Consider the following 24,268-nt stretch of genomic DNA (forward strand, 5'->3'; position numbering starts at 1 on the left):
AAGTTCTCTATCTACGTTGTCGTAGGCTGCCTTTATATCGACAAATGCTATCCATAGTGGTCGATCCTGAGCCATTGAGACCTCTATGCATTGGGTTAGGACAAACAACTTGTCCTCGAAGCGTCTGTCTCCTCTGAAACCATTATACCTCCTCCCAGTATACCGTTCCCCTCTGTCCACGCATGTAGTTCCGCTTTTATGGCTTGCATTGCGAGCCTGTATCCACCGAGGTTACTGTAATAGGCCTGTACGAATCGGCATCAGCCTTGTACTCTTTGCCTTTATATATTATCTTCATCCTACTTTTACGCCAATTGTCTGGTGCTTGCTTAGTTTTTATCATTTTTTGATTGCTCGAATCAGTTGTGTCTCGCCTTTTCGACGCAGTAGAATTACCAGCCGTATAGGAATTTCATCCGTCCCTTTTGACGTATAGGCTGGAACATTTTGTTTGGCTTTTTTCCTAGTTTAGATTCTTCAACTTTATCTCTCTATCTATACGAATCTCAGTTGCCCCATTCCCTGAATGCTGTAGCCCTCCCTCCGTTCTTCGGAACCTCTCTTGTATCATCGCCCGTATATGAAAAGCCGCCTCTTCCCATTTTAGTACCTGGCCTTCACCGTTTATGAAATGACGTTTTAGTCCTTCGGCCTTTTTCCTTAGTTCGATTACATGATTCCCACACTTTGTCAGCGCGCGTGTATCCTTTCCCCGTATATTCGACACCCATCGCTCACATTGTAGCTGCGTTCACCGCCGCTCTACCGGCCAGGCCATACGATCAGAATAAAGCGGACCTGCTCGAACGCCCTGCCCTGTCTGGGTGCTCGCATATGTGGCAAGTGTTGTCCATGGAAGAGGTCGGTGCCCGGCGCCCGAGTCACTTGTTACGACACATGCGGCAGCTTCTTGGCCTAGTGCACACACCAGGGATGACGCTGTGGTGCGCGAGCTGTAACTTCAGCACCTTCCAGCTAACGTGCAGATGGTTTTGGCCGCTTCTTCTACAACAGATTTCAATGCGCTCGGTACCCTGGCTGACGAGGTGATGGACGTTGTGACCCCACCCAATAAAGTTGCCTGCGCCGCCGCTCTTTCATCCTCGTCCAGCTACGCTATAAAATAGCTATACGCTCCATCTGATGTTGACGAGCTGTTAGACGGCCTCGACCAGCTCATCGTAGCCGGTACGCGCAGGGGAATCTCGACACCAGGCGGGCACCGACGTCACCGTTCGCCCTCTCGCCGCCAATCACCTTCGACTGAGCGTTTCTGGCGTAACTCTCCAAGAACAAGCGTTTGCTACTACCACCGTAACTTTGGCGACCAGGCTCGCACACTGTCGGCTTCCGCACTCCTGGTCGGGAAACCGCTTGGCCGACCACTAACGGCGACCAGTGGTCAAGGCCTCAGCGAGTGTCCCCTTTTCTATATCGTTCCACATACAACCGTACAAAGGTTCCTGGTCGATACGGGAGCCCAGGTCAGCATCCTCCCAACATCACCATTCGACATGGCCGGAGCGCTTGTCTACCTCGGCGATTATGTACCTCAAGCTGTCAACGCTACTAGAATCCCCGTGTACAAGCAACGCTCACTCACACTGATCCTCGGACTCTGCAGAGCTTTGAGATGGATTTTCATGGCGGCTAACGTTGGCTGCGCGATCATCGGCGCCCATTTCCTCACGAGTCACGGCCTCCTTGTCGATGTCAGGTGGTGACGTCTCCTCTATGCCACCACATTTCTTTCCATACAAGGCGTTGCTGCGCCCCTGACCACAGATGTGGCACGTTCTTTTGCCACTGTTGCTTTGTGCCATTCGCGGCCTTGCTGAAGGCGTTTCCGATATTTACACCGCCATCCGACCGTGATAGGCCTCTCAAACATGACGCTCGTCACAACATACCTACGAAAGCACCACGGTCTTCTTTCGGCCCCGACGACTTGCCCCCGGCAAAGAAAAGGACGTCGTGGAGAGGTTAATCACATGTTGGAGCTCGGTATCATACGCCCATCCTCGAGCAGCGGCACCTCACCACTCCACATGGTTCCCAAGAAGTAAGGTGATTGGCGACCCTGTGGGGCCTATCGATGCCTTAATACCAGGACTGTTCCCGACCGATATCCGCTCCCCAACATTCAAAGCTTCAAGGCTTTCCCTCACGGTGCTACCATTTTCTCCAAATTAACCTCGTTCAGGCGTATCATCCAATTCCTATCGCAGAAGAAGACGTCCCTAAACGGCCGTCACGACTACTTTTGGTCTTTTTGAATTTGTCCGAATGCCGTTTGGACTACGCATTGCAGCGGAGTCGTTTCAAGAATACATCGACATCGTTAAGCGCGGGCTACCCTTCGTCTTTGCGTACGTCCATGATATCCTCGTAGCCAGTTCATCCCTGCAAGAAAACCTACAGCATCTTCGCCTCCTTCTTGAACGCCCTCTACATACGCAATCGTCATCAACGTGGCGAAAAGTGAGCTCGGAGTATCGTGGCTCAAATTCTTTGGCCATTATCTTGACTTCACTGGCATCAGACCTCTCTCTACAAAAGTTGAGTTCATAAGAGATATCGCGAATCCCACCTCCGTGACGCAACTTCTTCAGTTCCACGACTTGGTGAATTTTGAAGCCGTTTTATACCAAACTGTGCCACCCTTTACGTGCTTTAAACTGCTTTCTCGGCACTAAATCATGTGATTCTGCGTTGCCTTGGGCCAAGCTCCTGAAGAAGCGTTCTCGGTAATCAAGAGTGCTTAGCAGACACCGCTCTCTTGGTCCATCCAAAAGCGGACGCCCCGCTCGCGCTGATGGCCGATGCATCCAGTACCGCGGCAGGCGCCCTACTCCAACAATGACTCAATGACAGCTGGCAGCCTCTTGCCTTTTTCTCTATTCATCTCACTGCTACACAGACACGCTAAAGTCGGTTCGGCCGGGAACTGCTCGCTATCTATCTCGCTCTCTGGCACTTCCGCTATCTCGTCGAGCGCAGGCCCTTCACGATCGTCACGAATCACAAGCCTTTGACGTATGCCTTGCAGCGTAGTCACTCTATTTATATGCCTCGCGAGGTACGACAAACTTGCGTTTGTGTCTGAGTTCTCAAGGGACATTCGGCACATGAGCGACAGCGCCAACATCTGCGCAGACAAACTTAGCCGCGTCGACGCGGTCGTGTCACCATCGTCTCATCAGCCACTTCACCCGTCGACGCTCGCTAGACTTCACCCCGAGGACCCAAAGCTAGCCCACTTCCGGGCATCTCCGACTTCCCTGAAGCTCGAAGAGGTCACCCTTGAGCGGGTCCTCGTGTGCGACCTGTCCACTTCTGTTCCTCGTCCTTTTCTCCCCTCACATATGCGGAGGCCTATTTTCCACATGCTGCACAACATGGCCCACGCTGGTATTTGTGCCACCCAACGCCTCGTCTCGTCGCGCTTCGTATGGCCCCGTATGAACGCCAACATGAGGAACTGGGTACGTACCTGTGCCTCTTGTCAACACGCCAAGGTAACGCGCTATCCGGTTCCTCCGCCTGAACGCGTCCTACAACCTAGCGAGCGTTTTGCGATGGCCCACATTGACATCGTTGGACCGCTGCGAACCTGCTAAGGTTTCCCCTCGACAGGTCGACAGGTACACGCGATGGCCCCAAGTGACGCCTATCCCTGACATCACGGCTTCCACACTTGCTGCAGCATTCGTCTCCACGTGGGCCTCATGGATTGGCTGTAACACAACCATCATCACGGATCGTGGCCGCCAATCCGAATCATCCCTCTTTACCGAGCTTCTCTACCTGCTTGAGACGACTCGACTCCGGAAGGCCGCAAATCACCCGCAGACCAAGGGGCTGGTGGAACGCTTTTATCGCAACCTCAAGGTAGCTCTTACTGCTCACGAGACGCCATCCGAGTGGGTCCAGCGCCTTCTGCTGACTCTACTGGCTATTGATGCGCGCTGAAGACCGACTTGTCCTGTTCCAGTGCAGAACTAGTTTATGATTCGACACTCCAGCTCCCTGGCCATTTCTTCGACTTACCAGCAAAGTCATTGCCTTCCAGCGACTTCGTGCAAAGACTACGTATGCTCTGTCGGCAACATTAACCTCGGTCTACACGACCTTCTTTGCCGAGAGACGTTGACATCACGTCGAACCTACGAAATATCACCCACGTTTATCTGCGCAACGACGCAGTTCGCAGGCCACAGAAACCTCACTATGTCGGCCCGTTCCTGGTACTGTAGCGACTGTAAATCGATGACGCTGGAATGAAAACTGGGTAGGTTAGACATATACTGCTTTGAAGCAAAAAACGTTCGCAGTAAGTGCAAAGCCATTCGGGCTAAGCGATGCACGTGGCGACACCAGTCTGGTGCCGGCAGAATTCCTACGTCTAACCAGTTAGGTTGCTCGAAGGAGATTGAGCAGGACGCAATGAAAGCAGGCAATATGATGCCTCTGGACATCTCCCAGTCCGTCACTACGATATTATCCTGGCCTTCGTACCGCGACGTCCTCCGACTCTCCCTCCGCAACCGTAGTAAGCAGAGCCAAAGTGGAAAGAAATCTCTTATAATGGACGAGCTGGTTAAGGTAGACCATAAGTTGGGCCTCCTGCAAGCTGAGGTCAGGAAGCTCACCCACCACCATCGTGGCTGATTCGTCACTCGAAACATCAGGAGCCCCGACAACAAGGTCATTCCAACCACACCCGTTTGTCGTCCCAAAGCCTGACCCCGTCAAAGCCAGTCTCCTCTGCCCGTAACCACCAAACGCTCCTACACTGATTGGTGCAGCAGCTACACCATTTGGTGTTGGTGTTAGCATCCCAACTCTATCAGGCTGGAGCCACAATACTTGGTGAAATGGAACTGTCGCGGGAGCACAGCGAAAATTGAAGAGCTTCGGGAAGCTTTCCTTTCTACAAGAGCCTACTTGACTGCGTCGTCTCCGCAATTTTACCACTTCCGCTAATCCGCCCATACCTTATAAGCGAGGGACCCCACCAGCTCTCCGCCAGGAAAAGCGGCCATTTATGTACACACGTCTCTAGCACAAACTCCGACCCCCTTACGCAAGTGGTGCACGGTATGGCAACAAGTGGTATCGGTTAAGGTGGAACTTCCCTGCTCCGCTATAGTTTTTTGCCATGTTTTGTGCGTCCATACAGCGGACGTGCACCTCGGCGACGATTGGGTAGGCTGTCCTCTCAGGGCCGTTCAAACGCAGCTTGTCCTATACTTGTGGCTGGGTACTTTAATGCTGCTCATTGTGACTGGTGGTACCACACTTCAAGTGAACGCGGGCGTGTGGTACTGGACGACTTTAGTGATGCTAACATTAGGCTAATAATGACATATCGTGCCCTACACGCAGATGTATTATTCCTCTTATGCCACCATACTCACCTCACATAACATGGTGGCTTGGTCGTGATACGGTATCATAGCACCGACAAGTAGACTGCTGGGGCAGTGACCATCATGCCATTACAATTTGCTTTACCCCAAGCTCAATGGGTCGCGTTCGACGTAGCTGCGCCGTGGTGAATTGGAATGACTTTCGGGGTAAAATCAAAACAAACCCCACGGCGATGAGGCCAGATCCCATCGCTGTCATTAGGCATGCTTTATGGGTAGAGGAGTCGCAGCCAAAACATGAACTCCGACTTTTGCAGCTATGGGCTCAGCGTTAGAAATCTGAAGTGGCTGCCTCACGCGATACCTCGTCAGTGGTGGCTCGAATACTCTTACAGCATCTGACTGCGGCTGCCAGGCGTCATGAGAAGCGTCTGTCAAGGCAGCGATGGCTGTGCTGATGTGAATCGGTCGGTCAATCGGCGACTACATGGTTTATCTGGCCCACCTCTCGTGTGATGAAAAGTGGATGTCGCAATCCGGATACGGCAGCCAGTACACGTCTGGCATCGGGCAAGGCTCTTGACCAATTCGCCGCCGATGTTCTCCGCGCCTCGTACGCTGCCTAGGATATTCTTCCTGCCAGTACCCCGTGCCAGTTTCCTCTGTCTCATCAGGTTCGTTCACCGCCCCCTGACGACGCGGTTCATGAAATTCAATTTGCTTTTACCCTGGCTGAGTTCCTAGCTGCGATTGACCACGCGAAACTTCGGAAAACTCAGGGAGCCGACCGCATTACACATGAGGCGTACAATAAGCTCGATGAACCAGTGCTTAGCCCTCTCCTCGACCTCGTCAATCAGCTTTGGCACTCTGCCGAACTGCCAGAACCATGGATTCATTCCGATATTGTTCCTATACCAAAGCCAAGAAAGCCAACCGACCATCTTCCTAATTTGCGCCCAATCGCCTTGACTTCCATGATTTGCAAGCTTTTGGAGCGCATAGCTGGCGTCCCTCCTTCAATCTTGGTAGGACACCTTACAATGGCACCACCACGCCAAGATCAGGTTTATACCTCGTCTTGGTACAGAAGATGCGCTAGACCATTTGTCGTCAATGGTGCTACCTGCCGGTCGTTCACACAAAGTGCGGACAGTCCTTGCTAGGGACATCAAGAAGGCCTACGATAATGTTAGCCACGGTGCTACCCTGTAAACTCTCTGAAGCCTTTGTCTACCAGACATGGTGTTCACTTTCATTGAGACCTTCCTTACCAAAAGAAATTTTTTATACGAATTCGCAGGGCAAGCTCTGGTCACTTCACACCAGTTTGGGGAGTGCCTTATGGGTCGGTTAGTTCACCCCGCTTTTAGTGTTACGATGTTGCCACTTTCCTGGCATCTGGACTTCATTCGGGACCTCCATTTCCTCGTCTACCCGGACCACATAACAGTATGGACCATCCACCCAGACCTGCATCGCCAAACTTGTGCCGTCAAGAAGCCCTGAAATACACTCCGACATGGTACCAATACACTGGACTGGCGCTTTCGGCGTATAAAACAGCCGTTATGCCGGTGGCCAATGCTTGGGGTTGTCGACAACTGGCGATTTCTCCCCTCACACTCCAACTTTTCAGAAAACCCGTACTCACTTCCACATCTCTTCGCGTCCTAGTGTTGGAAATTCCTGAGCCTGGGTCCCCTGCCATGTGGCTTCCGTCTGCCCGACAAAAGCAGGTGAGATGCGTCAACTGATTAGACGGATCTCGCAGAAGACCAGTTGTCCCTGCTCCAAGATGGCTCATCTCCTGGCGCTGCCAGTACTGCACCTCTCGACTAGTTTATCAGGCACAATTCCAGTACATGACTCAGACGGAGTGGGCCCAACTCGAGGATAATAACAGAGCCGCAATGCGGACCATAACCGGCCTGCCTATAATGACCCTGATACCATTGCTTCAAGCTGAGGCTCAGCTGAACACGCTTGGCGAACTCGTCGAGCAACGTCCCTAAGCGCGTATGCAGAAACGTAATTTTGTTGCGGAAGCAGGGGCCGTAGCTAATTATATGAGCTGTTCTCTAGCTGCTTCCCTAGGTCACACTGTAACGAGGCCGCCACGGCTGTATCACCATGTTACCGACAATTGACACTGACCCGACTTCACACTCGATCTACTGGAAACGCATAGGTGAGAGGATCACTACTCACGCAGAGACCCAGCTCGAGGCAATAGAGGCCTGTGTAGACAACAGGGCCGAGGATGGCCTGTTATCCCCTGTGAAGCAGTGTCCCGTCTACCCTGACGGCTCAAAATTTTGCTTCTACCGAAGCATCCCCACTCTGCCATCTCTATTGGCGGGGATCAAAGCCATCTGGGGTGGCCTCCAGGCACTAATGCTAACCCTAAAGCACTCTCCAGTGGGTTCCATGCTGCATCTTTCTACAGACTCCACGGCGGCGATATGCGATTTACGCCGAATATCCAAAAATCGCACTATTTCAAGGGACAAGCACACACTACTAGACACGTACACCTGCAGTTTCTGGCTATTGTGGCTTCGGCTGAATACGCTCCCCCCTCAATTTTCAGCGGATTGTATATGTCACGCTAAGTCGATTCTTCGGACCCTGCCAATGTTAACAACCGTTCCAATAGCAAACTTTCTCCAACAGAAGAATATTCTGCATCGCACTACACGAGCCCTCATCCCACCATGCGGAAAGGACCTCCCCAGTAGAGGTAATCGCTGGGAAGAGGTTTGGCTGTGCAGGAATATTCTGCATCGCACTACACGAGCCCTCATCCCACCATGCGGAAAGGACCTCCCCAGTAGAGGTAATCGCTGGGAAGAGGTTTGGCTGTGCAGGATTCACGTTGAAGTAACGCTTTCACCGGCTGTGCACCGGGCATTGCCACCACGCTACCATGCTCTGTATCTTGACTCTTGCCCCTTCTGCGAAGATCCTTCTGAACAAGCTGATGTGGACAACCTAATATGGGGGTGTCCTTCACCAACCTCAGCCAGAAAGCGACCCCTGAAAGGCACAGGACTCCATCCTGGAAGACCAGCGATATCCAGCCGTGGCTCCGGCTAACCCACCACTCCTCCAACCACTATTTCTATTGTTAACCAGACAATGCCCTGAACTATGGCCGTTCTTTGAAAAACCTAAGGGCTTGAGATAGGGGCTTTGTTCCTCACGTCATTTCGGTTGTTTGCTCGTTTTCTCTTTTTCCCCAGTAAATTCTGCATTCAGAGGATATATTGTGAGCCCTGGAGGGGGTTATCGAAAGCGTAGAGCGCTCACAATATTGCAATCATTTACCTTCGTACACATTCCGCCACGAAAAACAAAACAAAGTTTTTATAAATACCTTTTGTGGACCACAATTGTACTCCGAAATGAACTGCGCTTGAAAAGATTAGTCGAAGCAGTGAACAAACTGCCCCGCTCTTTTCTGCGCAGGGAATATCAAGGTTTTTGCTGAAACCTTTACCTCCCCCATCCTAGTACGCGTTATTCTAGTTCAAACATGATCAGTCTAGCTTTGTTACAATGTAGCACTAATTCGTACAATATCACCCCCATTAGATATGTTAAAAATTGTTGCGTGCCTTTGAAGCATACATGAAGAAGACCGGGTTCATCCACACATTGGTAACAAAGCGAACAACCCTATCTATAGGGTGGTGTGAGTAGCATATTTTGGAAATACGGCAACATAACCTGCTTTGCCTCGAAAAATAATGCAACAGGAAAAGATCCGAAGTGTAAGAATATTTCAGCGAGCTGTAGTATTTGAGTTTTCAGTTTCCCTAATTATCTGGTATGTCATATAAAAATTTTTCTGCAAGAACACTTACTGCAAAGGTGTTCTGCAAAAAGATAAAGGGGTTTCTTAGTTTTAGAGGTAACAAAAAATGCCAGTAAACAAAGCACACCTAGTTGAAGAATTCTCGGAGGGGACCTGATTTTTAAATGGTATAGGGATCATTACGCGAGCAATAAGTTCCTTGTGACCAAATGAGCACAACGATTTGTAACAGTTTTACAATATTTAGTTTACTTTATTATCAATCTATGCCTGTGTACAATGGGACACCGGGTCACTTTCACGTCAGAAAATTTATTCTGCGCTACCAAAATTTATTCCTTATGTATGACTTGCGTAAGCTATAACCGTCGTCGGTTATTTTAAGCACTCTTTCCCAATATGTCTCTAGAACCGGGATCGTCCGCTGCGCATCTTTTATTAAAATTGCTTGCTTCTCCCATTCTTTCTATTGTGAGACTTTCTGACGTTGCACCTGCGGTTTTAGTTTATTTTTATTTCATGGTTGGTTTATTTTATGGTTTATCCTGGTTGAACCAGTATTACTTGTGCTTTTTGAATATTGAAAGCCAAAATATCAGTTGTAAAAAAAGATATTGTAGTTCGGAACAAAGCTTCTGAACATCTTTTTTGTTTTCTTCTACAGCCAAGAAACTGTACACGCAGTAAATTCCCTTTTATTCAACCCAATGCTCTGTGTAAAACAAAATCGGTGCTTTTTCTCTTTTTAAAGAACGGTGACCAGCGAGAATGGGTGCTTAGGAAGGCGTGACCAAAAAACACGTTTATCTAAAACGTGTTATAAAGTTATATTCTAGACACCCACCTTAATAAAACGTAGAGAGTGGCATACAGTGTAATCTCGATAAACGGAAATCGCTTACACGGTATTGCCATTTAAACAAAATATTACCCTGTAATTTTGTTGATTTTGTAATCAGATAAGGTGAAAGCACCCTCGGTAATCGATACTAAAATCTCAGCGTAAACGTGAAACGTAACTACAAATTAATTTCTTGCGGAACCCATTGTCGTAAAAATCAGCCGTTTGCAGGTACAGCTGTTTCGTTTTTGGTTTTTTCCTTCCTCTGTGTCTTTAGGTTCATTGGCCTCGTAAGCCGCGCCTTGTTATTTGTCAGCCGTGTTAGTGCAACAAATGCAACATCGAGGTTATTATTCCAGTCTTTCGGTCTTGATTCAATACCTCGAAGTTAAGGGCTAGTCTCCTGACACCTAGTTCGTGCCACCACGGCGCTATGCGCGGTTTATTACCGCGTTGCCGTCTTGTAAATTCACTGGCTCGTAAGCGCTCGCGAAATTTAGGCCGCTAGCCTCCGTAAAGATGCAGTTGCAAACGCTCAAACAAAACAATTCATGCATTTTACTGTGCTGAGCGACTCATTATTGCCAAGTTTGTAAATTCTGCGCCTAAACATTCGGTAGTTTTGTTACTTTCTGAAAAACTATCTGCTACGTTCGCCATCTAGTGCTAAAATTTTCAAGAAATGCTATTAGGAGCGTGTACGAACATACATTTGCACTTTCAAACTTCTATCTCAGTAAACAGAACTCTTAAAAAAATAATTTTATCGGACCCTTTCAGTTCCGTTTATCTGGAGTCTACACTATATAAAACTTTTTATCAAAGCGTGAGCACGCCTTAGGGAACGAAGACCGTAGTGCTTTAGCTAATATGGCTGACCGACCAGGGAGCTCCTTCCATAGATGCTGGATAACAGCAACGCGGCACTGCTTCCCACATGTCTAGAAAAGTAGAAAAGAAGGAATCACAGTTAAAACCTTACTTGTGATGTACTATCTCTCGTTCTACGCAGTGCTGGTGCAGTGTTTTGAGATATAGTGAGGAGCGAATATGACGAAGCGCGGCTAAACAGGAAGGAATTTAGAGCTCCGGCCAAGACGTTTATCTGCCACTGATAAAATGACTTGGGCGGAAGGGTATTTGGCAATGTTATGGGATGTCTGTGTACTTGAGTATCTTGTGTTGGTCTTTTGATGGGCCTTAATTGAAGGATGCAGTATGTGCAACACTACTTCCTCTAATACCTGCGTCCACTGCTAACCAGATCAATTGTATAGAATGAATAGCGGGATAATGGGTAAGAATATGGTGATAATGACGCCAGATACGGCCTCTGGCGTAGTTTAAAATGACAGTTTTGAATCTGAGAATATTGTTAGGGAAGTATGTTTTGAATCTGGGGGTTCGCCTTTGCGTGCTTGCAAGTGCTACGGCCTCCTATTGCGCCACTTGAAGGTGAAGGGTTCCGATGGTTAGGGACGCATATTGGAGTAATGGGCTGAAATCGTCGACACGCAGATGAAGGCGTCCGCATGATGACAGTTCACTGCAACACCAACAGTGCGCCTGGTTCAACCTGGTCTTGCTTAAATGCTTAGGGGGCTAGCGCCCTTCTTTCAGATTGACATTGCAGGTGCACGTTTTGGGGAAGTGGCCCAATAATGTTCTTACGCTAATACGCATTCGGTGAATGATCTGGACTCGAGGTCTTGTTGAGAAGGGTGAGTAGATATTCTTGGATAACTCTTCCGGCTACACATTGAGGCAAGCGGCTAAGCATGCCGGCACGATATGCTTCCGTAGGAACTGCGGATATATTGTGTGGGCCTGTGCTCTCCAACGTGGCAGTAAAAGCTCCCGGTAGCATTTGGACAGCGGCTCCGTAGGCTTCACGATTTTGGCAATCCGATTATTAAAGTGGTTCCGTTTCAGCAACGTAATGTAAGGGAGACAATATGTAATCAAACTTATGGTAACGCTTGTATTATTCTGTTTATATTTTACCAATTTTAAACCTACCATGTTATCATGCATCAATTCGACAGCTGGTCCATATATTTCACCGAGATGGTCACCAATTTCTTATGTACGCTATGCTGAGTCTGCCCTGTTCCGGAGACCCCCCAGAATATTTAGTGGCATTACCTATTGCACGGTTGTACACTCAGGTGTATCATTATTGCATTTGATCAACACTGAAAAAAATGATCCTCGCTGTGCTGCAATGATTTATCTCGCAAAGAGTTTCAGTGTACGCAATTATCTTTTCTCATTGCTCTGTCCACAGTTGTCAAAAGACGCAGTAGTGAATATTTCAGTTGTTTTGATTAACGCACTGAACTTCATTGCATTTACAATACAATAGATTTTTTGCTACATCAATAGAACAACGTCCCTATTTTTCACAATTTTGCTGTGCTAGAGCCGCGTTACTTGTCTATACACTCTCGACGCGACTAACTTGCCCAAAGCCACGCGACACGCCCAAATTCCACTGAGGTAATCGCCGAAAACTTTCCTGCAAATTATTGTTTCCTAGTTGTGGTAACAATACTTCATTAAACTGTCTTTTATAAGGCGTCGTATATACTTGAGCGTTACATATTATTTATGAAAATTTTTGTAAAGATTTCTGGTCTTTTATTTCTTGTAATATTTGTGTTTATTGCCTTTATACTAGCGGATATTTCTTTTCGTGTTTTATAAACCTAGTATAGTGCTTTTTTTGTTTTTATGGACTGGCATGGCAACTTTACTTTTTTTAATGTATGTAATACAAGTGTTTATATTCGTCATAATTTTTCATAAATAATATTTTTGTAGCTTTGATGTTTGATTCTACTTCTTTGTACATTGTCGGTTAAGCATATTCTGTACTGGTCACAAAACCATGATGAAAGAATAAAATATGAAATAAATTGTCAACAAAAACCCTCCAGTGCATGCAAAGTAACCTTTCTTCTTCGGGACAACATTGTTTTCGAGTAGGAAACGGTTTCTGTTTTCGCTTCTCAACAAACTCCATACACGATGCTCTAATTTTTTTGGGGTGAGTAGTATGCTAAAGACAATTTTCAGTGTTTACAGTAAATTGATACCGACAAAATATTATAAACTACCGAAAAAGGATATTGTGATAAAAATTGTGCACGACCACTGTTTTAACTTACGATGTGTGACATTTTTCTCACAAACAAATCGGCCGGCCCCGAATATTTATGTTGTGATTTCGAAGTGTCCTCTTCTTGACTTTTTTTATATTCCTCCTGGATGAGACATCCAACGCAGATGACTTTATTTATTTATTTTATTTAAGACATACTGCTAGCCTCTTAGTGGAGGCTTTTGCAGGAATTGGGTGATACATTGATAACAATGACATAGCACACGTCAATTAAACTTTCGTAGCACACTTCGCGTTTAAAACACAGAAATGACAAAGCACATACCAAAAAGAAATTCAAAGCACACTTCGCGTATACAATAATCTATTTGTAGAAGGGAAACGTAAAACATGAAAAATAAGAACCATGTAGGAAATCTGCGGCAGTACACTATTCTAGATTACACAATATACCATTTTTGTGAACCAAACTTTATCCTGGGGGATAAAGATGAGAACGGGTGAACGGTGTAAAGAACATGCACATGCGCACAAAAATGAGACTGAAAACCACAATAGATAAGTTATACAGGCACTGCTCAGACATGCTCCAGGCTTGATACTGCCGACATAAAAGCGTCGAGGGTTCTGCATGCAACCACGTTATCTGGTAACGCGTTCCAATCTCTGATTGCTTGGGGAAAAAATGAGTACTTGAATGTGTCTGTGTGGAATCTATATTCGGTTTCATAACTTGCATATTACCAGAAATTTGCATATTACCAGCATCGCACTAATTTGCAGTGAGTGATTGATCGTTAGCTCGTATGCAAAATTATTTTACAAACTGAACAGAATGCGTTCCCACTTTATTAATTTACATGAAGAAAAGACTTCATGCTTGTTCTGTAAAATATTTGATACCATAACCCCGTTGAAATATTTCGCGTCTGATGCGGAGGTTTGTGATGCTGAGATTGAGGTAGCGATCGACCGCTATTGGCAACAGCAAATGTAACCTTCAACGTACAAATTTACATGATGCTCAAGCACTTCTCTACCGAAAACATAGATGCAGTATATTCGTACTCGTCTTGTAACCCCCTAAAATGTCCCTTTTAGTGTAAACAGCAGCAATACCGGTATAAAACTCACGTGCTTCGCACACGTAGTTTTCCGCTATTCCCAGTTTTGTCAGCGTACGAATCCTCCGAACCAGTACCTAATAAAACCAAAGTCAAGCTCTTCAGTCATGTTCTTTACTCCTCAGCATACTCCAAAGAATGGAGATCCAATGATGACCTGCATCACATCACATCATACGCATCGAAGTCCATTTACCACCTATTTTATTCTATGAGCACTTGAGGAGACACTGTAAATGTCACACAGGGACTTTCAATGTTCCAACTTCACATGCGCTGCCACCGTAACTGTACTGCTTAACCTGAATTTACCAAAACATCGTCAGTGCAGAAAGCTAAAATGAAGTTTTGTATTTGTATGTAGAAATTGTGGATTTTGTTTGCGGTGTTCACATTTTCGATGACTGCTCATGCTCCTGCTTGCAGTGCCGAACGCTTCAAAGACATATCAACACCGAGACGAACAGAATCCCAAACACCTGCATTATAACCAAGAAGGACTCCAGCCAAAAAAAAACAGTGGCCGTATCATTATTGTAAACTTCCTTATGGTACATTAGCAAAATTCTACTATAATACCCTCAGCAACAAATGCAACCCAACAAGTACCAAAACGGCATTGCTGTAGCCGCATTGTAGGCTCCGCAGTGGTGATAAAATGTGTGCTAGTTTTAAGAACTAGCATTTATTTGCTTGTTCTTCCTGCTCTATGCCTAGTTAAGCCATTAGATGCGACGTGCAACCACCCGCCGAACAGAACATTTCAAAAGTACCCATACCAAACGCTAAGTTGCTGCCAACGACGACGAATTGCGTCCAACGAACGCTTCACTGTACTCTATGTGTTTCAGAGCAGCAGCTACCTTAGCGACAATATCAGCTCGACTGGGAAAAAAGTGCTCCGCAGGCGGCACTTTGTGACCTTCAGAGGTGTGCCGGTAGGTGCGTTCAGCTCACATCAGTGGCATTTCTTCGCAGGTGCTTGCTTGCCAAATGTTGGTCCAGCCCTTTGGCAGTAGCTGCTCCAGCCACTCCCAACAGCGCTGATAATGCTACACGACAAACAACAAAGCTCAATCCATCACCCAAAGATGGCCTCCACCTAATCCGCAACCGCACTTGTACAAACGTTCAGATGACCACCCACAGTTAAAATATATGATCGACAGGGCAAAAAGGTGCTCGTAACTGCATCTTCTGCTTTCCCGTTCGACCGAAATGCGTATTTTATTCCCATTATACCGGTTTAGAGGTACATTATTGCAGCGGCATGTGCAGTCTAGCGCTTCGACGCTAACTGCTCCAGCAACTTGGAACACCGCCCCTACTGCTACATGATAACCAGAACAGCTGCAGAGAACGCTTAAAAACATGGCCCTACCAATCCTCTTAAGGCTCCTTGAAACTTTTATAGCACTATGCTCAGCAACTTCAGCAGCACTCCCAGTAATCACACAAAGGTCTCCCCAACAGTGTTGCGCGGCTCACAAATTTCCCAGCTTGCTGATTCGTATCGCTAACTTTCCATTTATCGCAGAGAAACCTTAGACGCATCGCCAGTTGATCGCTTTTAACCTAACCCAGAACAGCTAGCCAAAACCGTGCCTCAAATTTCTATAAGATCCTTAGAAAGAGCTCCGCACAAAACACAGATGTTTCTAGGATCAAGCCTCTCACCGGGTTACAGGAAATCTCGAGAGCACCATTTGCTTTATCATCAGTCACCGCAGTCATAGTGAACGTTTTGTAACCGCTCTTTCGGGACCTAAGTGCGTTCCTGGCCTCACAGCTTTCTCTCACAGTTTCGCTCGCAGTTTCGCTCACACTTTCTCTCACAGTTTCGCTCACAGCTTTCACATTCACTGCGGAGGAACTTGATGTTGCACGGCAAGTACAGCCCTTCAGTGATAACTGGCAACAGCCTGTAGGAGCAGTACCCAAAAGAGCAACAATAAGCACCAGCCCTGTTCGAGCCAATAGAAATAAATACTGTAGCATAAAAAATCTTGTCCTACAGGGATATAACACTTCAAAAGCGAATAAAAAAACGGAAGAGGTGGACACAAACAAGGGCTGACCATGAAGTGATTTTTAAACCAAAAACTATGCTCATGTTCTTCCCGCACCAAGCATGCGTGAATAGAAATATAAAGGAACATTATCTCCCTAACATAACCAGTAGAGTTTACTAAAAGCGTTGTTTCTATCCGTAATAAAGAAATTCTATTTGATACGAAGTAATAGAAATATCACTAACACCATTATCGACTGTTTAAGAACGTTCACTCTAGAACCTGCTGTCTTGCCATTTCTGTAATACGATTTACAGTTTTGATGTGTCAGCAAATTTTGATGTGTCAGAAGAGGCCGCAATCGCTCTTGCCATCACCACAACACGAATCAGGTACATCATCAACGACTTCAAGGCAGCCATACGAAGCTACAGCAAAGGACGGATACCTCAAGTTGCCCCAAGAATGCTTCAACAGCGGCGAGCACCTGCACACGAATGGCTACAGGGCAACAAACAGGCCCACACAGCTGCTTTTTAGATCTTCTCATGAGCAGAAATCCCCCCCCCACCCCGCAGTGGCAAGAGAGCACTCAGAGAAGTTCGACGGCGTCAACTCGTACAAAGAGACAACAAATGCTTCGCTGTTTCCTCATAATTAGCGGAAATGCCGTGCAAAGGTTGTTCCGCCTTTTTAAACATTACTTCCCCAGTTCGACCAAGACGGTGGTCAGCAACTTTTTTATAACCATTCGCCATAAACGAATTCCACAACACAAATATACTCACACCCACACCGTCGAGGCGGTAGTTTTCTTGCACTTCTTGGTGTTCACGGTATTTGTTGTCACATTGAAGTGACGCTGAATACCCCTGACTACGACTGGAGTTCTCTTTCGTTCTTGAAGCTTCTCGTTTATTGGGCTCTTGAAGCGACCTTGTATGTGGCTTCTCCTATCAGGTTTTGTGCACATCCTTATATTTGGCATTCTACAATGGTGAAGCCTGGAATTTACTGATCACTTGTTTTCGAGAGAGCATTCAGGGACATTACAGAACAAATTAGTCTCATTCATCTTTTCTTGTTCTTGTGGAGTCGGGAAGCATTCCTTCATGTAGAACACTGCGGTAGACGGATCTTGGTTTTCATCGCCACCCTGGAGAAGTTGCAATCAAGATGATCTGCTAACCTCAATCTTGCCTGTTTCGAAGTTGTGTGCGTCGTGGTGGGCCCAACGCCGTATATTTTGACCTTGCTTCATTCGCTCAGCCTCATGCATGTGAACGTTTGGGCGTATTCTTGCGCCGGCGGAGCATCAGTGCTTCACACCGGGAAGCGCTCAAACTTTTAATCAATGCTTCCAAAGGTCACGTTGTCAAAAAAGGTAATGTGGCCGCCTGACGCCAGCCCGAAACTATTTCCACACCAACACCAATTATTCAGCTCACTGTAGATGGTAGACACCTGCAGCTGGGGCAGTAGAACGCGCAAAGTTGATGCCCGTGAACTCCCGGAAGAATTGTCTTCTGGACAGGCAGCAGGGTCCACGCTGTTTAACCCAGTTTATGGTGGTTTAGCATAATTTTGCATGCCTTGATTTCTGTGGGTAGGAAGTTGTTCTGCAGGGCGCGCACGGCACGTTCGAGGCATAGTGCAACCAGCTGAAGATTTTGCTTATGTTTCCACCGTTCACCATGGCATCAAAGTGATATCCCACAACATCAGCTCATTCACGCTGTTTAATGGTTACCATTCTTCTGACAGAGGCCAAGCTTTTTAATCTGTGTATATGAAAATCAATTACAACAGTAAATGCCCCTGAGACACGTAACCCTTCGACATGTGCTGCTGCACGTAAATAATTCCACTGATTTCCTTTACTGAAACCTGCAGACCTATTGAGAGCCGTTTCTTAGAGTAAGCAACATTACCACAACTAAAAGATATTAACAGTTTTTAAGGCACAGCCTATGTATGAGGCAGTTAAGAAAAATACAATTATTCGAGCAACGTAAAAGAAATTCTGGGTATAACCGATGCTTTCTAGCGGCATGTAGAGATAATTTCTAGCATCCTTACAAGTATATTATATTTTTCGGTATTAAATCAGCAAACCCAGATTTATTTTAAAATAAGGTAATGGTACGTATAATGATGCAAGGCTGATTTGGTGGTATTACGTTGAACACACATGTAAATAATAATTATTTGTAACAAAGATCATTAAGAAGACTAAGGCATAGACCAAATACGAACAACGTATATGTAGGTTCCACTGCGGGGTGTGAAAGCGAATGTATTGACAGCAGTTCTAATACCCATAGTAGAAGCAGCTGTGGCTACGCGAGTTAATAGTGGGAGCGATGATCTACGCTAAGCGACAACCTACATACAAGCGCAGAGCTAGACAAAGCAAAAAGATACACGCATACTGCAAATAGATGAACAGATACAAACGTAACAGACGTTCTGGCGCAAATGCTTTTTTAGCTATAATAACAAAGAAACCAAACCTCGCTTTCGCTTCTACACATCATTGCCGGCTGATTGGCCTCTCCACATTTCACGCAATGCTGCTCTAACACCTACCTCAGCCTTTTAAAGCGCCGCAGCATTTGACGTCCTGCAAATCAAGCTTTGGAATGCGATTCAAATATTTGTCTTTTGCAGCAACACCCCGACCCCAATAGAACACATCATAGGTGATTGCAGTGCTAGCAACTTCCAACAGCCAACCATGAGGTGGGCTCACCAACACAACAATCGCGCATTGAAGTTACAACGGTGGTTACGAGTATGGGCGACAGACCAGCAAGGCGAACATAGCCCGACGATCCTGAATCAAGTTATACGCCTGCAACAGCACGGCGCACACACTTCATATGAAAACACGGCTCTCTAAATGATGATGATGATCGTTGGATGTTTATGGCGCAAGGCCAACTGGGGCAAAGAGCGCCAAAACAATAGTCGATGATAGGGGTGAAACCTTAAACACTAAGTAAAATCAGCAAAAACAAAAGTAAAGTCACAAAACTACAATGAGCATGGCTGGTGTATAGGGCCAGATTTCATGATGCGTGATATAAAATGAGGTTTAAAAACTTGACGTCGGACAAGTACTCAAACACACATTTCACGGAAACAATGGCATCATCACCTAGGAAAAACGATGGATGTAGGGGAATATGTTGTCTGTAGAGTTCTCTGAAGTGTTTGTGTCGTGTTGTGTGAAGTGCCTTGCATGTGATTAATATGTGCACTACGGATAGGGCCTCTCCGCACCTGCTGCACTGGGGTCTAGAAGATCCCGTCAGCAGATACGAGTGCGTCGCATGGGTGTGCCCTATCCGCAGCCTACCCAAGGCGACTTCTGTGTGTCTGTTGCGTGTGCCAGTGGTGTATGGTCCCAAGCGTGGTTTTATAGCGTGTAACTTGTTATCTGTCTGTTCACTCCAGTGTGTTTGCCATGTTCTACGCAAGTGTTGTCTTATGTGTGGCTTGAGGTCTGTATATGGTACGGTTGTTATGTCTACAGTGTTCCTGAGTGCAGCAGCAGCTGCCCTCTCGTCCGCCAACTCGTTTCCAGCGATCCCAGCGTGTCCTGGGACCCAGCAGAGGAGCAGCTGATGCTTCTGCGCATACACAGACATGATAGATTTAAATACAAGATTAACTATGTGGTTTTTGGGGGGTGTATGCAATGACAGTGCGCGAACAACACTCAAGGAATCTGTGTAGATGATAGAATTGGGAATTTGATTTTCAAGGATATGTCGTACAATCAGTAAAATTCCGTACGCTTCTGCTGAGAAAATTGTTGTGTGCACGCTCATGGTTCTGGATGCACTGAAATCCGGACCATGAGCAGCGCACGACACCATAGTGGAGGTTTTAGAAGCGTCACTGTAGAATTCAGCACGTGGGTATTTGAACTGCAAAGAAAGAAAGTGCTGAAGTATTGCAGCTCGCGGTACCCGATTTTTGTCAAGTTTCATAAAAGAAAGGTCACAGGACACAGGGCGAACTTGCCAAGGCGGTAAAATGTTTAAAGACGATGACCTGTACACGTCTAAAAACGAAGCGCTAAGATCCGAGGCTCGCTCTTTCACTCTAAGTGAAAAGGGCAGAGGAACGGATGGGCGATTTACAAAGAGCAGAGATGTGGATGTATCGTTAAAGACAGGATAAAAAGGGTGATTATTCAGCGATGAAATTTTAAAAGCATAAAGTAAGTCCATGTACGTCCGTTGGTTCTCAAGGCTCCACTTATTACACTCGGCATACAGACTCTCGGCAGGGCTAGTGCGGAAAGCACCCGCCGAAAGACGAAGGCCCAAGTGTAGCACTGGGTCAAGAATTCGCAAGGCTGTCTTAGTCGCCGACCCATACACCACACTGCCATAGTCCAAACGAGACCCAACCAAAGCAGTATACAAGCGAAGCAAGAGTTCTTTGTCGGAACCATAGGATTGGTGGGAGAGAACCTTATGTATATTCATTGTTTTGAGACATTTATTTTTAAGTTCCTTGATGTGGGGAATGAATGAGAGTTTGTGATTAAACACCACACCTAAGAACTTGTGCTCCTTATTCACAGGAAGCGACACGCCATTAAGAGTAATGTCTGGGTCCGGATGGACCCCGAGCTTCCTGGAGTACACAACGCAGGAGCTTTTTGCAGGATTCAATTTAAAACCATTCTTGTCAGCCCAGCCGGCAAGTTTCTTTACACCAAGCTGGACTTGACGTTCGCAGATTGACATATTACATGATTTATAGGAGATCTGGACGTCATCTACATACATGAAATAAGAGATTGTGGGTGGCAGTGCCTTACCAAGAGAGTTCATTTTTACTATGAAGAGAGTGCAGCTTAACACACCACCTTGTGGCACGCCATTTTCTTGCACGTGAACCCTTGAGAGTGCACCACCGACTCTCACTCGAAACGTTCTTTCTGACAGGTAACTGACAATAGTGTTTAACATGTTACCTGAGACACCGAATGACTTTAGGTCACTGAGGATCCCGTACCGCCAAGCGGTGTCGTAGGCCTTCTCGAGGTCGAAAAACACAGTTACACAATACTGTTTATGAACGAAGGCATCCTTTATATACGATTCAAGAGATACGAGTTGATCGTTCGTGGATCGCCCCGCCCTGAAGCCTGCCTGGCAGCTCTCGAGAAGACCATTGTACTCGAGGAAGTACACGAGCCTGCGATTGATCATCTTCTCGAGAAGCTTGCACAGGCAGCTCGTCAGGGCAATAGGACGGTAACTTGAGGGAGACGACGGGTCCTTTCCCTCCTTCAGGAAAGCTACAACTATAGCCTCCTTCCAAGAGTTTGGAATGTGCCCCGAAAGCCATATCTTGTTATATAGGTGTAAGAGTGTTAGAAGAGTGTCTGCGTGCAGGTATTGTATCATTGTATATGTGATGTTGTCTGGGCCTGGAGCTGAGGGTTTACACGTGCTCAGAGCAGCCCTCAGCTCATACAGTGAAAACTCTGAGTTATAAGAAGATGTTGACCTATTGTTATCTAGTATAGGCTTCTTTTCGGCCGTTTGTTTGTGTTTCATGAAAGTGTTTGTGTAGTGTGCTGAACTGGACACGTGTTGGAAGTGTTGTGCGAGTGTGTCAGCCTGGTCTACGAGTGTGTCCCCTGTTGTGCTGACCAGAGGCAGGCTGTGTGTTTGTTGTCCTTTGAGTTTACGTATTCTCGTCCATACTTTCCGTGTGTCTGTGTAGGAGTTAATTGATGTTATGAATGTACGCCAACTATCGCGTTTTGCCTCACGGCGCACACGTTTTCCGAACGCCTTGGCCCGTTTGAACAAAAGGAGGTTACTCGACGTGGGGTACCGACGAAGGATACCCCACGCCTTGTTCTGGGCCTCTCGCGCCCGCCTGCAGTTCTCATTCCACCACGGCCTACGCTGGTTGCGCGGGGCACCAGAGGTGTGGGGAATGGACCTTTCGGCGGCGTCGAGGATGTGCGCCGTGAGCAGTTGTGTAGCTTCTTCAACGTGTAGGTGTCCTATGGATGTGTGGTGTAGTTTGGATGTCTCTGTAAATGTATTCCAGTTAGCTCTTGCTTCATTAAACCTTTTATGGGAAGATGGACTGCTCGGTCCTGTACCTATATGCGTTAATGAAGTGGGGAAATGGTCACTACCATATGGGTCTGTGCCCACGCCCCATTCAAGACATGGAAAGAGAGTTGCAGAACCAATAGCCAAGTCAAGACATGAGTATGTGTTATGTCCTATGTTATGGTATGTAGGCTGTTTATTGTTGAAAAGGCATGCTCCAGAAGATGTAAGGAATTTCATTATCCGGCGACCTCGGGCATCCGTTCTGGAAGAGCCCCAAAGAGAGTTGTGAGCATTAAGGTCGCCTGTAAGGATGTATGGTTCGGGCAGTTGGTCAACCAGCGCCTCGAAGTCAGAGCTCGAGAGTGAGACATCAGGAGGAATGTATATGGAGCATACCGTTATCAACCTATTTAATATTATTGTTCGAATTGCTACAGCCTCAAGGACAGTGTTCAAGGTGACAGGGTGGCATGCTAAGGATTTGCGGGCAATTATGGCCACACCGCCAGAAGAGTGTGTGCAGCCATCCCTGTCTTTCCTGTATACCAGGTAACTATTCAAGAAATTTGTGTGTTTGGAATTAAGATGTGTTTCCTGGACACACATTAAACTTGGCTAATTGGCATGCAGAATCTCATGCACGTCGTCAAGATTATTCAGAAGTCCTCTGCAGTTCCATTGAACAATGTTTTCTCTTCCCATTATGATGTGTTAGAGCTACTGGAGTGTGATTATTTATGTAGGGTCTTTCGGGGCTTGCACTCTTGGAAGGGGTTTTCTGACCTTCTCTACTGACCTGGACGTCGCAGCCCGTTCCTTCCGCTGCGATGAAAGCCGGAAGGGCTCGACGTCCATGTCGTCATCTGATGGCAAGGGGGTGGCCAGCGGACTGGGCCCCCTTGACGTGGTACTCTTTCGGGTGTTCTTTGCCTGCGCTGCCAGTGCCGAAGGCGTGGGGAGCACCACAGGGGGCACAGGCAGTGAGGCGAGGGAGGGGGTCACTGCGACTGCCTCCGTCTCCATCTCCGTGCCCTTGCGTGTGCTTTGGGCCGGTGGAGATGAGGAAACAGAGGGTGCAGCGGCATCCCCAACGGACGTGGATGCCACCACAGCCGCTGCTGACTTTGCAGGCGGTGCGGTGGTGGGTTGAGCCGCCAGAGGTAACCCAGGGGGGGGCGGGGGCGGGACCAAGTCCGACGCGCGGTACTGGGTCCCCGGTGAAACCAGACGCCGCTCCGCCCCCCGGCGAGCTGCGTCGGCGTACCTCCCCAGGGGAAAAGAGGCGAACCTCTTTCGCGCCTCTGGGAAGGTGATGTTTTCTGTTACCTTTATGTTAATGATTTTTTTTCTCTCTGGTTGACACTTTTCACAGGCGCGAGAGTATGCTGCATGTGGACCCTGGCAATTCGGGCAGGTAAGGTTGGTTGCAGTGCCGTTGTCAGATAGATGATCATGCTGGCCACATTTGGCACATGTTGTTCTGCCACGACAGGAGTTGGTACCATGCCCGAACCTCTGGCACTTGAAACAGCGCCGCGGGTTCGGGATGTATGGCCGGACAGAACAACGGATGAAACCTGCGTTGATATGCTCGGGCAGTGTGCAGCGGTCGAAAGTCAGAATCAGATGTTTGGTGGGTATTTCTTTGGTCTCTCTCCTGATGACGATGCGCCTTACTGCTGTCACGCCTTGTTCTTTTAGGCCTTCGAGCAGATCGGTCTCTGTATCGGTTAGGAGATCTGCCTCAGAGATCACACCTTGACAACTGTTGAGGCTGCGGTGGGGTGTGACCCTGATCTCCAGATCTGCCATGCGGGTTTGTTTCAGGAGGATTGTGGATTGCTGCTTGGTTTTAACTTCAACTAGCACTTCAC

General features: G+C 47.2%; 1 protein-coding gene across 1 annotated transcript; it reads left to right on the top strand.

Moving 5' to 3' along the window:
* Positions 1-3,128: 3,128 nt before the first annotated feature.
* LOC144160700 (uncharacterized) lies at positions 3,129-3,972 on the top strand. The gene is made up of 2 exons (XM_077691902.1): positions 3,129-3,485; positions 3,637-3,972. Exons 1-2 carry the CDS (start codon positions 3,129-3,131, stop codon positions 3,970-3,972), a joined length of 693 nt encoding a protein of 230 aa, XP_077548028.1.
* Positions 3,973-24,268: the final 20,296 nt, after the last annotated feature.

This window comes from Haemaphysalis longicornis, unplaced genomic scaffold (genome assembly GCF_048455015.1).
Source record: "Haemaphysalis longicornis isolate Haplotype H1 unplaced genomic scaffold, Haemaphysalis longicornis Haplotype H1 scaffold_11, whole genome shotgun sequence".
NCBI lineage: Eukaryota > Metazoa > Arthropoda > Arachnida > Ixodida > Ixodidae > Haemaphysalis > Haemaphysalis longicornis.

What these genes read in the sequence shown, in the direction of transcription:
- LOC144160700 (XM_077691902.1), top strand. Translation starts at nt 3,129, where the DNA reads ATGAGCGACAGCGCCAACATCTGCGCAGACAAACTTAGCCGCGTCGAC. An exon ending in ACGCCAACATGAGGAACTGG is followed by an intron (nt 3,486 to 3,636) that starts GTACGTACCTGT and finishes TCCCCTCGACAG; the next exon opens with GTCGACAGGTACACGCGATG.